This window comes from Belonocnema kinseyi, chromosome 9 (genome assembly GCF_010883055.1).
Source record: "Belonocnema kinseyi isolate 2016_QV_RU_SX_M_011 chromosome 9, B_treatae_v1, whole genome shotgun sequence".
Taxonomy (NCBI): Eukaryota; Metazoa; Arthropoda; class Insecta; order Hymenoptera; family Cynipidae; genus Belonocnema; species Belonocnema kinseyi.
The window spans coordinates 66,309,437-66,325,201 of NC_046665.1; the positions used below are offsets into that span (position 1 = coordinate 66,309,437).

Here is a 15,765-nt window from a genome sequence, read left to right on the forward strand (position 1 = left end):
AAGAATCCAGAACCTAATATTTAAAAATTGTTCTATTAACGGATTTTAAAATTCGTTTTATTTTTTAATGTTCGGAAATAAAAATCCAGACATTCCAGAAGTTATTACTTAATAACTGGTTGGATATTCGATTTAAAAAATCCAGAACCTAATTATTAAACAATTGTTTAATAACGGATATTTGAAGTGTTTATACTTTGAATGTAGGAAATAAAAGTCTAGAGATGTGTGCATTTATTATTGTGTTTACTAATTAAAAACACGTGCTGGATCTGTCATCTGTCACAATGTCACCTTGACAGATATCAGCTGACATCCGACGTATTTCTTTTTCATGTCAGACATAACCTACAAATTTAGTTATAAGGATGTAAGTAGTATCGTATTATAGTTTTGTAGAAAATTAGAAAGACCGGCCGGTGGAGTGTTCAGTGTTTCAGTGCTAAAAGTGTGGAGCTTACATCTAAAAGGATAATTTTGAGATCGGCAATGGGAAAAAAGCTTCACTTTTAAGCAGCGAAATGAAGAGAAATGTGATTAGTGTCGTAAAATTTCTTTCATTGGCAGCGATCACCGTTCTGTTTACCATATATGTGTTTCGATTTTTGCGAGGATCAAGAATTTCTGATACTCCGACCTCGTTACCGCTCCCAGAGAAGCTCCAGGATGTGGAGCATGTTCAGGAGCAGGTATTTGTAGGTTATGTTGCATGGACATTATCGAGTATTTTTCTATTCAAATTTGGTTGATTAAAATGCTTGGATATCATTACAATATAAAAGAATATATCCTAATTCAAGGGAGGATTCAGATAATTTTTGGGAATGGGCGATTGTAAACTTTTTCTTGGAATGTATGTGAAAAGGAGGAGGGGGCTGCCTTCTGATTTAACTAAAAAACCTGTAAAACACGTGCATGGTTGGTATTACTTGGAGTATAGTTTTTGTGAAAAATTCATCTTTTCAGGTTGAAACTTCAAATTGTTGTTCTTGGTCTTTTTCGGTCAAATTCAATTGTTTTTTATTTGAAATAAAATCTTTTAAATACAACTTCTGTAATCTGTTTTGGTTGACGATTTTACTAAATTGTTGAAAATTCGTCTTTTTGGATAAATTCAGTTGTTTTTTTTAAATAAAAATATTTTCTTTTGTAATATCAACTGCATATTATATTTTTAATTGAAAACTCATATTTTTAGGTTGAAAATCCAACTCCTTGGTTGAAAGTTGAACGACTTTTTTTAAAATATTTTTTTGTTGGATATTCCTCATTTTAGTTGAAAATTAATGTTTTGGTTAAGGATTTAAAAATGTTGGTAAAAAATTCATCTTCTTTGGTCGAATGCAATTTTTTTTGTTTTATTTCAAATTAAAGTCTTTTTTTGTTGTTGAAATATCAACTATTATATTTTTTATTAAAAATTGAACTTCTGGGTTGAAAATTGATCTACTTTCTTCAAAATTCATTTTTTTGTTGAAGATTCGTAATAATCATAATTTTAGTTGAAAGTCGAACTGTTTGACCGAAAATTAATCTTTTTTAGTTGAAGATTCGACTATTCTGTCTGAATTAATTTGTTTTTTATTAAAAATAATAATATTTGGTTCAAATTCCATAATCTCGGATTTATAATTCAACTCCTTTGTGGCATTCAACTATGTGGTAGAAAATGTAAGTTTTTTAAAGAAGATTAGTTTTTTTTATAATTTTTTTTTTAAATAAAAATTTAACTATTCTATTTTTTGTTAAAAATGGATTGAAAATTAACTTTTTTGTTGAAACTTGATATTTTCGGGCTAAAAATTCAAGTGTTTTGCATAAATAATTCATCTTTTTTCTCGTAACTTCAACAGTTCAATAGAAAATGCAACCGTTTTGTGGAAGATTTATGTTTGTTATTAAAAATAATTTTTTTGAATAAAAATTTTAATATTAATTTTTTGTTAAAAATTGATTTGTTTAGTGTACAAATTAAAATATTTCGTTGAAAATGTATTTCTTTTGTTGAAAATTAATCTTTTTTGATAGAAAATTACTCTTCTTGTTTAAAAATTTAACTGTTTGGTAAACAATTTATGGATTTTATCGGATTTTTTTTGCAAAAGATTCATTTTTTCAACTGAAAATTTAACTGATTGGTTTCGCTTTTTTTTGCCTTGGAAATTCAACATTTGGCAGCTAATTCAACTATATGGTAAAAAATACAACTGTCTCATACAAATTTTGTTATTGAAAATTAATTTTTTAAAATAAAGATTAGACTATTCCATTTTTGTTTAAAAATGCATCTTTTTAGTTTAGAAATTCAAAGGTTTGTTTGAAAATTCGTCTTTTTGGCAGAAAATCAGTATTATTGTTTACAAATTTATCTATTTGGTTAAACATTTATGTATTTAGTTGAAAATTTCTTTTTTGAAATAAAAAAATAATTTTTAGCTTAAAATGTAACAATTGATTAAAAATGATTTTTTTTTTGTTGAAACTTCATATTTTCGGTTTGTAAGTTTAACTTAAAAAAGTAAAAATTAAATTTTTTGAATGAATATTTAATTATTACTTTTTTTTTGAATACTGATGTTTTTAGTTTAAAAATGCAACAATTTGGTTAAAAATATATGTAATTTGGTGCACATTCGTGTTCATGGTTGAAAATGTATCTTTTTTTACTTAAAAATTCTACATTTTTATTGATATTTTTTTTCTTTATTGACTGAAAAATCTTTCTTCGTTGAGGGTTCAACTATTTGATTGAAAATTCGTCTGCTTTAGTTGAATTTAAGTGTATTTGATTAAAAATGAAATTTTGACGGAAGAAGAGTTGACCCCTTAAATCATCTTGTGTTATTTTTGGATTATCCTTAAAAATATTCACAAAAGAAATTTAATCAGAAAAAATTAAATGAAATATAGGGGGTGGGGTGTTAAAAATTACGTATTCTAACAAAGGAGGGTACGTGATCTAAAATTTCAGAAGGAAAAACAAAAATAACGTCTGATAATTAGGGCCGTAATGTACCTTATGTACCTTAAGTGCCTTTTTGGATCCACCCTTGTCCTAATTTAATGGCAGGCTTTGTTAAATACGATTCTTAAATAAATAATAAAAATCTATAAGCACTGATCTCAATTTCAGCCACAAAATGCTGGGGAGAAAATCGACTGGCAGGATTTAAAAAAGATAAGAGAAGAATCAAAAAGATCAGGAAAAGGAGAGCATGGAATTGCATCTTTTCTCTCCCCATCCTTAGACGTGCTTAAGGAAAAATTATACCAAGTAAATGGATTCAATGCCGCTCTCAGCGATGAGATATCTCTAAATCGTTCAATTCCAGACATAAGAAACTCGGAATGCAAAAAGAAAAAATATCTCCAAAACCTCGACTCTGTCTCTGTCGTCGTTTCCTTCCACAACGAACATTTTTCTACCCTAATGCGCACCTGTTGGAGTGTCATCAATCGGTCACCAGTTACCCTTCTCGAGGAAATAATTCTTGTAGACGACGCGAGTACGAAAATCGAATTAAAGAGCAAACTTGACGACTACGTTTATGAAAATCTGCCGAAAGTTAAGATAATTCGATTGAAAAAACGCTCTGGTCTCATCAGAGGACGTTTAGCTGGTGCTCACAAAGCTAAGGCGAAGGTTCTCGTCTTCCTGGATTCCCATAGTGAGGCGAATGTTAATTGGTTGCCTCCTCTTTTGGAACCCATCGCTCAGGATTATAAAACATGTGTTTGTCCTTTTATAGATGTGATTGCTTATGAAACTTTTGAATATAGAGCTCAAGATGAAGGAGCGAGGGGCGCTTTTGATTGGCAATTGTACTACAAACGACTACCTTTGCTTCCAGAGGATCTTAAAAATCCCTCAGAACCTTTTAAAAGTCCCGTGATGGCTGGAGGACTTTTTGCAATTAGTGCCAAATTTTTCTGGGAACTTGGGGGATATGATCCGGGACTCGAAATTTGGGGAGGAGAACAGTACGAATTGTCTTTTAAAATTTGGCAATGTGGTGGGCAAATGTTCGACGCACCTTGCTCGAGAGTTGGACACATTTACAGGAAGTTTCCTCCATTCTCGAATCACTTCAAGGGAGATTTTCTCGGTAAGCATGGAAAGAATATAATATCGGCGGTTGATTAAAAGACCGCATTTAAATTACGTAACAGTTCAAGGGTACTCATGTACGTAATTTTGGCAAATTAGCTAAAACATTTTCGGAAGATTATCTTTTTAGATATCAATTTTATTATTTGGTTGCAAATTTAACAATTTTCTTAAAAGACATCCCTTTCTTAATGCAAATTCAACTGTTTTGTGAAAAATATTCGTCTTTTTGGGTTAAAACAACAACTCTTTTCGTAGAACATTAACTTTTTGTTTTAAAATTCATATTTTGTTGCTGAAATCTTTTTTGGATCAAAACTATTTTTTCTGAAAATTTGCATTCTTGATTTGAAAGTTCATCTTTTTTAGTAAAAATTTGCACCTTTCTTGGATAAAAATGCAACTGTTTTGTTAAAAATTTAACCATTTCCTAGAAAATTTACTTTCTGTTTAAAATTCCTATTTTTGTGTTGAAAAGTCAACTAAAATCTTTTTGGATGAAAATTCAACACTTTTTTTTGAAAATATGTATATTTCATTAAAACATTCACACGTTTTAGTAGAATCTTTATTTTTCTTGGACAAAAATGTAACTGTTTGGTTGAAAATTTAACAATCTTGTTAAATAGTCATACTTTTTTGGTTTTAACTTCGACTATTTATCAGAAAAGTAACCTATTGTTTACAATTCTTATTTTTTGCTGGAAAGTGAACTGAAATCTTCTTTGTAAGAAAATTTGAGCTATTTCTTAAAAGTTTTTTCTTACTTCCTCTATTTTGGAAGAAAATTCAACAATTTTGTTGAAAAATCATACTTTTTGGTTGAAAATTCTGTTTTTTTGAAAATTGAACTATTTCGTAGAAAATGTATGTACTGTTTGTTTAAAATTAATATTTTTGGTGTTAAAAAGAGAATTGAAATAATTTCTGAATGAAAATGAACTATTTAAAAAAAATTAATTAAAAGGTCATCTGCTTGAAGAGAAATTTCATCTTTCCTGGATAAAAATGCAACTATTTGGTAGATAATTCAACTATTTGATTAACAATTCATTCTTTTTGATTGAAAAATTAGTTTCATTGTATTGAAAATGTAATTTTTTTGTAGAAACTTATTTTCTGTTAAAAAATTCATATTTTAAGCCTTAAAAGTTAACTGGAATCTTTTTTGGACGAAAATTATACTATTTTTTGGAAAATTTTTTTTTTAATGAAAATTCATGTGTTTTAAGAGAAATTTCTTCTTTTTTTAAATGCAACTATTTGGTAGAAAATTCAACAATTTTGTAAAAAGTCATTGTTTCGGTTAAAAATTCGTCTTTTTTGATTAAAAATTAAATTTTTTTATAGAAATTTATTACTTGTTCGAAAATTCATACTTTGATTGTGAAAAATCAGCCGCAATCTTTTTTAATAGACAATTCAACTATTTTGTTGGAAATTTATTTTTTTGACTTAAAAAAACATCTGTTTTAGCAGAAATTTCATTTTTTTATAAAAATGAAACTTTTTGGTCAAAATATTCTTGTTATTATTTAACTATTTTGTTTGAAAGATTTGGTAAAAGTTAAACTATATTGTTAAACTTTTTTTTGAATGAAGGCTTATGTCTTTGGTTGAAAATTTAACTGTTTAATGGAAAAGCCTTTTTTTGTTTTAAAATTAATTTTTCAACTGCAAATGTAACTTTTCCATTTTTTGAAAATTGATATTTTTTAGTTGAAAATCCGCCTTTTTTGGTAAAAAAAATAATTTTATTGGTTTGAAATTTCATTTTTGTTGAGTAAAAATGCATCAGTTTCGTGGAAAATTAATTTTTTGCTGAAAAGTCATATTTTTTAAATTGGAATTTAGATTTTTGTAGAGAAAATTCGTCTTTTGATTTTAAGCTTCAACAATTTAGATAACCTTTCATCCCTTTATTGAGTCAAAATTCTTTATTTGTTGAAAATTCGCCTTTTTGGTTTTAAAATTATTTTTTTTTTGTATAAATTTCAGCTTTTTGGAATGAAATATAAACTGTGACACTTTTATATTTGGGAATTTATCTTTTCACGTTGATAATTAAACTATTATGATAAAAATTTAATTTTTTTGTTGAAAAATCAAGCATTTTGTTAAAAAGCCATTTTTTATAGAAAAAAGTACATTTTTCTATTTTAAATAAATTAGTAAATTTGAAAATTTCAAATTTGTATCTGAAAAACTATTTTATTTCTGTCATAAAAGATTCTACGTTAAAAGTATTGCAAGGTGAAAATTCTGGTATTTGAATATTAATAATCAAGGAAAATGAACAATCATTCACGGAAAAATCAGGTAATTTTGAAAATCAATTTATCTGACACGCTGCCTGATTCCACTAGCATTAAGTAGAAACACATTTCTGAAAAATAAAAATTACCTACAGTAATTGGGTTGGGGGGAGGGGGGGGGGGAATAGATTTTTTCGATTCGTTACATTTTAAAAGATTCCAAGGATTTTTTAATGCATATTTTGATGTTGAAAAGTCGATTGAAATATCTTTTGTTTCACAATTCAACTATTTTTTTGAACATTTGTCTTTTTGATTCTAAATATTCATCTGTTTTAGTAGAACCTAATCTTTTTTTGAATACAAATGCAAATATCTGGTTGAAACTTCAACAATTAAACTCTTTGTTTTGAAAATCTTGGTTGAACCACTTTATTAAGAAATCATTTTTTTTGTTAAAGATTCATCTTTTTAGTTGCAAATTCATCTCTTTGGTTCAAAGTTCAAATATTTGGTTGAAAACTGATCTTTTTGAGTGGAAAATTCAACTTTTTGGGTAAAAGTTCAACCACGTTGTTGATTTTTTAAAATGAAGATTTGTTTTTGTTTAAAAATTATTTTTTCCTGAAAATTTAATTTTGTACAGAAAATTCTTATTGTGCCACGGAGGTTCAACAATTTAGATGAAATTTTTTTCTTTCGTGACCGAAAGATCTTTATTTAATGAAAATTCGTGTTTCTGGTAATAAAATCGATTATTTTTGGACGAAATTTCATCTGTTTTTTGGTTGAAATATAAATTATTACACTTTTTGATGAAAATTTATATTATATGGTACAAAAGTCTTTTTTTTTAATCTAAAACAAATTAATAAAATTTCAAACTTTTCAATTTGCATCTAAAATATTGCTTTATTGCGTTTATAATAGATCCTATTTCAAAAATATTCCAAGATTAAAATGTTTGTATTTTAATTTTAATGGTCAGGGAAAATAAAAATTGGTTATACAAAAATTAGGGAATTTTCAAATTGGAATTTTTACCCTGCAAAGCATATGTTATCTTAAATACTAAAAAGTTCCATTAATTCCAAGTCGCATATTCTATTACTTCTTGAAGCTATAAATTACAAACAAGTGCGGGGGAGGGGGTGGTTAAAATATATTTTGTTACGGTTCATAATAGGGGAAGGGGGAGTGAGATCTTGAAGAGGGTCTATAATCCGTTAAGTAATTTAAGTACGATTTTCTTTGTTCATAAACCTAATGTCTCAAGATTGGCTAAACGGAATTGAATGAAATTTAGACTGAATACAGTTGACGTCATACCTAATAAGGGAAAAATACTCACAAGATCCAAATATATTTTCCAAGGCCGCAAAATCCATGGGAAATCGGGTACTTTCCATATTTTATGAATATACTGACAAACTTTTAGAAACAATGATAAATTTCTTTATATTAACACTTAAATTTATTTATTTACATCGGTCAAACTGAAATCCAAAGAAAAATTCATATCTCCGATTTTTAAGTTTCTTGGAAAATTTGATAAAACATGAAAAAACGTGAATTTTCACGTTTTTTGGCTGGCAATGTTATTGTATTTTTTCTTGTTTTATCGAATTTTCCAGGTAAATGAAAAATCGGAGGTACCAATTTTTCTTTCGATTTTAGTTTAGTCGATGGAAATAAAGAAATTTAAGTGTTAATATAAAAAAATGTGTCATTATTTCTAAAAGTTTGAGTCAGTTTATTCATAAAATATGAAAAGTACCCGATTTCCTATGGATTTTCCGGACCTGGAAAATATATTTGGATTTTGTGAGTATTTTTCCCTTATTATGTATGACGTGAACTGTATTCAGTATAAATTTCATTCAATTCCGTTAAGCCAAACTTGAGATATTAGGTTTATGAATAAAGAAAAACGTTTTTTACCACTGTGCATCCCCTAGCAAAAAAAGATTTCTTTTTATACCCTGTTGCAAATCTATTATTATTATTTAATTTCTCTTTTTCCTTTTCAATTCCAGGTCGCAATTACAAAAGAGTCGCCGAAGTCTGGATGGACGAATACGCAGAGTACGTTTACCGCAGACTTCCTCATCTCCGCACCATGGATCCCGGAGACCTAAAAGAGCAAAAATCTCTTAGGAAGAAACTCCACTGCAAATCCTTCAAGTGGTTCATGGATAAAATTGCCTTCGACCTCGTGGACGTTTACCCCCTCGTCGAGCCGGACGATTTTGCTTCCGGTGAAATCAGAAACATAGGAGCTTCCGATTTTTGCCTCGATTCCAAGGGCAGGGGTCAGGATGAAGACGTCGTTTTGGATTTGTGCTCTAAGGACAATCCGGACATCCAAGGGGAACAAAAATTCCAACTGACCTGGCACAAGGACATTCGACCTCAAGGGCGCACTCAGTGCTTCGATATTTCCAGGGCGGATTTAAAAGCTCCTCTTAGTTTATATCCCTGCCATGGTAGTCAAGGTAATCAGCTTTGGCGTTATGATGTCGAAAAGCAGACGCTAGTTCATGGAAGTAGCTCTCCAAGGTGTCTCGATGCCGATCCTGGGAGACAAAAAGTTTTTGTCACGACCTGCGATTCTTCCTCTTCCACTCAAAAGTGGAGGATAGAGAAGGTCAATATGAAAGCGATGAATAATTGGGAAAAAATTGGCCCAAAAGTCTAGGTTTCTTATTTTTCAATTTGGGCAAAAAAGTTTTAGGATTAGGTTACATTTTTTCATATGTCAGGTAGTTTGGTTTTTTGGGTTCATAATTTTTGTAAATAAAGGTCATGACCCCAGAGTATGATTTTGAAATTCCTAGGACGAAATATTTGGCGAGTATCGAGAAAAATGACTTGAAAGTTTTCGCCGCTGATCGAATGAACTGGAAAAATATATCTTCATCTGACAGACTAAAAAAATTTTTATTTGATAAAATTAAATTATCTTAGTTTATTTTACGTGCAAAAATTAACATTTGAATGCTTTCTTTCAATGAAGAACTCGTTTTTTCGCATTATTGTCGTTTTTTTTTATCTAAACAACTTTTTTGTCCATTAAATAATTTATTTATTTGTAATGGAATCCAATTGTATTGTGATACTATTTTTCGTGCATATTATAATTTTAACCGTTAAAGGGCACACTTCCGTAAAATTACATAAATTGATACCCAAGGATATTCAAACATGTGCTGTGCCAACGGTATTGGATATTTTTTAAAAAGAAAATCAATTAATGATGCTTAATCTATTTTGTTCAAGGCGAAAAAGGTTTCATAACAGTTTTTGAAATTTAAAGTAGTTAAAATAAAATCCTTTTTGGGGAAAAAATTAAAAAATGACTTCTTTCACTCTAAAATTCATAACTTTTTAAGTTTTTATAATTTTACCTGAATACTTCCGAGATACGGCGCTTGAAAAATAAAATTAATCTCATAATGTTGGTTCCAAAAAAGGTATTTATTCTGAAAAATAAAAGCTTCAATTTAATGAAAAATGAAACACCGTACTTTGCGTGATTAAACTATTTTATTGATCTTGAACTGCATATAAAAATGATAAAAATCAAAATTATGTGAAAATGACATAAAAAATAGGTTTTCATGTCATTTGTTAATCTGGCGCAGTTTTGTCATTTTTCTTGAATTTGGTACTTTTTGTTAAAGCGCAAATAAGTTGTTGGGAGTTTTACATCCAGTATGCCCTGCAAGGGTTAAAGTATCTATACGAATTTTAAATAATATTGTAAAATGAATAAAATTCATAGAAAATAAATTTGTGTACGGAAAAAGTTCGAAAAAGCGCGATTTTCTTTGACAGAAAGCATTTAAAATGTTTATTTTTGCATAATTTAAAAAAAAGTCGAATGAAATTATTTATCTTTACACTTTACTAAATAAAATGCCAAAAAAATTGGAAAGAAGTTTGGGAAGCGAGAATTGAGTCCCTTACCATCCGGCTGCTAACCTGACGGGCTATTATTTTAAATCATTTAAATTAAGAATATTATTTTTAAATTCAAATTAAATGAGATGAAATGAATTCGATAGAAAAATAATAATATTTTTAGTAAATAAAATAAATTTAATATTTATTAATTGATTTGAAGGAATAAATATTACTACAATTATAAATGATAAATAAAAACTATTTATTTAATTAAAATTAAAATAATGTTTAAAGCTTCAGTTACGCGCCCAGCTCTAAGATAAAATTTTCTAGTCCATAAGAAAACAGTGAAATCGTTTTTCATAAAATCTGTCAAATATTGGGATCTAGGAATTTTGCAACTTTAATTTTGGATTTTTTCAAAATATAAGACGAATATTGAAGTGTTGCGCCTAGACGAACTTCGATTCGATGATTTTGAGTTCTGCCTAAAAAATATTTCAGTTAAAAACTGCAAAAAATTCGAAAAATGATCTTCATATTTATATTATCTTTTTTATTCACAGCAGGAAACGAATAAAAAATTATTGGGCCCATCATTTAGGACATCTATTAGAGTTATATGGAAAAAATATAAATAAAATTTATTCCAGTTTTCAACGTTTGTGTGCAATGGAAAATCATTGCTTTTTTGTAATAGTTAGAGGTTTACATCCGGCAGGATTTTTTAAAGTACATTTTTCTTTGCGTTTTACAAATTTTGAAAGTACAAAAAAAGCATTAATTAAAAAAAAGCAATAATTTTAAATTGCCTATGTTCTAAAGTATGGTGCTGATTATTTTGTATTCGTTTGTTGCTTTGAAGAAAAAATGTAAATCGATCGAGTTCTTCTACGGGTGAAACTTCATTGTTTGACCTATATTTTAAAAAAATTGAAAAGCGCTTTCGCTTTTCAAGAAAAGCCTTTTTTGGACCGCTCTATTCCACCTTCGAGGAAACAACTTGTACATTGAAATTCAATCAAAGTTTCCCTACTTTTCTTTTTTTAAAGAATACGTAGATTTTTTACTGATAAAGAGTTTACAGTAAAAAGACATTTTAATTTATTTCGAGTTAGATATTATTGAAAAAGAAACAATACGCACAAGATTGAAATAAGTGAAACAAATGCAGGCTGACCATTAGAGCGATATTGTTTTTTCGAACAAATTTTTTAAAACCTTGAATAAACAGGGAGTTTATATCTAATTTTCGAGTGATCGTTTTGAAAATCGAACTCATTTTTCTCTTTTGAAGATGATTTTTATCTTTTTGATGACTCTACTTTACAGAACAAAAGTTGACTGTAATAACTGTACTAAAAGTATTATAAAAAATGACTAAAAAAGCCCTTTACGGTAACATTCCTCTCTACTCAAGACTAAATATATATATAATTTTACAATATTTTTTAACCAAGTGCTTACGAAAGTGTTGATCTCACTTGCCATTTTTTTGTACTAGTCAACATAAAAATGAGATTAAATCGCTGAAGGAATTGTCAAATATTCGAGCCTGGAGAATATCAATTGTTCAAATTTATTTTAAATTCTAGACTGACGATGGGCACTAAGAAGATTAAATGATCATAATCGAGAGCTTCTCTGATTTACATCACGGATTGTGCCTTAAATTTAATAGGGAATTTATTATGTTTCATCTACGCAATCTAATTCATATATAATTCATTAACATCGCTCAACTTAATTTCTGTATATTGTTAATCGTAATCTTAGGTAAAAACGGGTAATCGTAGCATTTCTCGCAATAAGAATTGTTCTTAAATTGTTCGTAAAAAGTGATATCACTTAAGGCTGTTAATTAATTAATTAATTATATCAGCTGTTAATTATTGATTATCTCAACATTGAGCTGCTTCTACTTTTAAGTTTACTTAATTTTTTTACATCCGTTTTGTGTATGAACATATCAAGAGTGATATTCAGATTATGAGGTACTAATAAAATCTATAATTAACAATTTTTGGTGTTTAAAAAAAATATTTTCACCTTAGCGGCAGTTCAGAAATTTCAGAAGATGAAATCCCTTCACTGAAGGTTTGACATATTTTTAGGGTTTCGTAGCCTTGGTCAGAAACCCTTATAGTATTGGTCGGGTGTCCGTCTGTCGTACTTTTATCACGAGATAAAAAATCGAGGCGAGATTCAAGACGAGATTCGAGAAGAGAATCGAGGCGAGATTCAAGACGGAATTCCAGAAGAGAATCGAGGCGAGATTCAAGATGGGATTCGAGAAGAGAATCGAGGCGAGATTTGAGACGTATGACGCAAAGAAATTAAAGACTTGATGAAGGGAATGGAGGGTGAAGATGGGAAATAGATTGGGAAATTTAAACGATTTAATAGGCTACGAAACCCTTATTTATAAATAATGTAATGTCTGGTTAACTTTAAAAAGTTTAAACAATTTTGTGAGCAGTAATAATTCTGGAAAATTTTTTGAATTACTCTAAAATGTTTTTAATTCTTTAGAATTTTTGGAAATATCTTGAAATGTTGGAAATCTCTGCTAATCTTTGAAATGTATAGGAATTTCTAAATTCTTGTGAATAAATTCTTCGAAATATAATTGAAATATTATAAATTCCGTCTAAATCCCATGAAGTTAAATAAAATCTAATGATATTCCTTGAAATTCCTTAAGATTTGTTAGATACCTATAAACATCCTTGAAATCTTTTAAATGATACTAAAACTTGTCAAATCTTTCTAATTTTTTTAAATCTTTGGAAATGTCTTGAACTATTAAAATTCTTTTTGAATCCCGTCGTGATTCTCATGACATGAAATGAAATGAAGACATGAAATCTCATGATATTCCTTGAATTTTTTAAATCTTTTGAAACGTCTTTGGAATTCTTTAAAATAAACTAAAATATTACCAACCATTTAATATTTTCTGCAATTATTTGACATTTTTTAAAGCTTTTTAAAATCCTTGGAATATTTTAAAGTGTCCTGAAATTTTGTTAATCCTTTGTAATTTCTGGAAATCTATTGAAATTTCTTTGAATCTTTTAAAATATACTAAAATATTCTAAAATTTTACAATCTTTTTTAATATCTTTTAAAATATAACATTTTTCTAACCTTTCTGATTTTTTTGAATCTTTGGAAATATCTTCAAATATTGAAAATCTCTTTAAACCCGCGAAGTTACATAATATCTGATGATATTCTCTGAATTTTTTAAAATCTTTCGAAATTTCTTTGGTATTCTTTAAAATAACCTAAAAGATTACCAATAATTTAATATTTTCTGAAATTCTTTGATATTTTTTAAAGCTCTTTCCAATTCCTTGGAATATTTTAAAATACCCTAAAATTGTTAAAATCCTTAGAAATTTCTTGAAATCTATTGAAGTTCCTTCGAATCTTTTAAAATATACTAAAATCTTTAAAATTTTTAAAATCTTTCTATTTTTTTTTAAATCTAAAAATATCTTGAAATATGGAAAATCTCTTTAAATTCAGTGAAGTTACATGCAATTTGAGGATATCCCTTAAAATTCCTTGAAATTTGTTAGTTCTCTTGAAACTTCCTTAGAATTGTTTAAAACAGTTTAAAACATGTCCATTCATTTGTTATCTTTTAATCTATTGCAATCCCTTGAAATTTCTTAAAACACATAAATTCCTTTGAGTATTTTAAAATACCCTAATACTTTGAAAATCTTTTGAAATGTTTTGAAATATATTGAAATTTCTCCGATTCTTTTAAAGTGTGCGAAAATCTAAATTTTTAAAAAATCTTTCTAAATATCTTGAAATACTGAAAATATTTAAAAAAGAATGTTAATTCCTTCAATATCTGTGAATCACTTCTTTGAAATTTTATTTATATATTATAAAATCAGTTGAAATTCTGCGAAGGTAAAGAAATCTGATTATATTTCTTGAAATTATTTTAATCTTTTGAAACGTCCTTGGAATTCGTATCCGTTAACATACTCTAAAATATACCGGATTCTATAAAATGTTGCTATCCGCTGTCATTTTTTAAAGCTCTTGAAAATTCCTTTCAATATTATACAATCCCTTAAAATTCCGTGAGGTTACGTGAAATCTGATATTTCTCGAAATTCCTTGAAATCCCTGATACGACTGGATTGCGGGGGGCCAATACTATGACCGAGCTATGTCCGTGTGAATATAGCAGGAGACGCTGTAAATGACTGAGTTGCGCGCGCAACCCATTTCTCCTCTTCTGAATTTGAAAACTCGAAGATGCAGGATTGCCGGTCGGAGCACTTCGTCGACTCTATTTATATATCTATCTGCTAACAGCTAACTGCTTTGAAATAAATTCAGGAGATTGGGATTTTAATATTTCCAGATTTCGATGTGACGATTCTCATGATTCGAATAGATCGCGCGCCTCTTGATATGCGTATATTTTGAGGTTATGTTATCTCGTCTTGATAAAAACTGAATTATTTGATTGAAAAATTAATTATTTTGTAGAAAATGTAACTATTTTGAATAAAAGTCCTCTTTTCTATCAAAAGTTCAACTACTTTTTTAAAATTTGTATTTTTTTTTTTATTTAAAGGTTCATCTCTTTCGTTGAAAATACATTTTTGAAACTGACAATCAATACCATTGTTGGTTAAGAAATCATGTGTTTTGTTAAAAGGTCGTCTTTCTTTGTAGAAATTAAATTATTTATGGAAAATTTATACTTTTTGATTAAAAATTACATTTTTCGGTTGAATTATCAACTATAAATATGTTTTAGTTGTAAAGTCGTTCTGTTGTAAATGCAACTATATTGTTAAAAATTAAATTCATAATTTTTGGGTGGAAATACTCTTTTTGTTTTTAAAATTAAACAATTTTGTTGTAAGTTCATGTTATTTGTTGGAAATTGACCTTGTTTAGTAGAAATTTAATCTTTTTGGTTGAAAATGTATCATTTTTGGTCAAAATTGCAATTGTTTGGTTAAAATATCAACTGTACATCTTCTTGGGTTTGAAAGTCGATTATTTCACTAAGAGTTTAACTACTTTGTAAAAAAATACGTTTCTTTAACAAGGTTTTTTAATTATGGTTGAAAATTTAACTATTTGGTTGAAAGTTTAACTCTTTCATTGAAAACTCATATTTTTCGCTTAAAAAATTCAACTTTTTGTAGATAATTCGTCTTTTTTACTTCAAAATTAAATAATTTCTTTAAAAATTAACGTATTTTGTTTAAGATTTGTCTTTTTTTGTAGATCATCAATTTTCATGGTCGAAAATTCATCTGATTGGTTGAAAATTTAACAAATTTGTTTAAAATTAATTTTTTCTGTTAAAAATTATTTAACTCTATCTGAAAATGTAACTATTATATGATTCATTAAAAATTAATTGTATATGTTGGTTAAGTTAGAAAATCGTTTTTTTTTATAGAACATTAATCTTTTTGGTCAAAAATTCACCTTTTCCCTTGA

General features: G+C 27.9%; 1 protein-coding gene across 1 annotated transcript; it reads left to right on the plus strand.

The window, feature by feature from the left end:
• The first annotated feature begins 348 nt into the window (after positions 1-348).
• Positions 349-9,682, plus strand: LOC117180760 (N-acetylgalactosaminyltransferase 6). The gene is made up of 3 exons (XM_033373257.1): positions 349-689; positions 3,134-4,106; positions 8,400-9,682. Exons 1-3 carry the CDS (start codon positions 522-524, stop codon positions 9,059-9,061), a joined length of 1,803 nt encoding a protein of 600 aa, XP_033229148.1. The 5' UTR covers positions 349-521; the 3' UTR covers positions 9,062-9,682.
• The last annotated feature ends 6,083 nt before the right edge of the window (positions 9,683-15,765 follow it).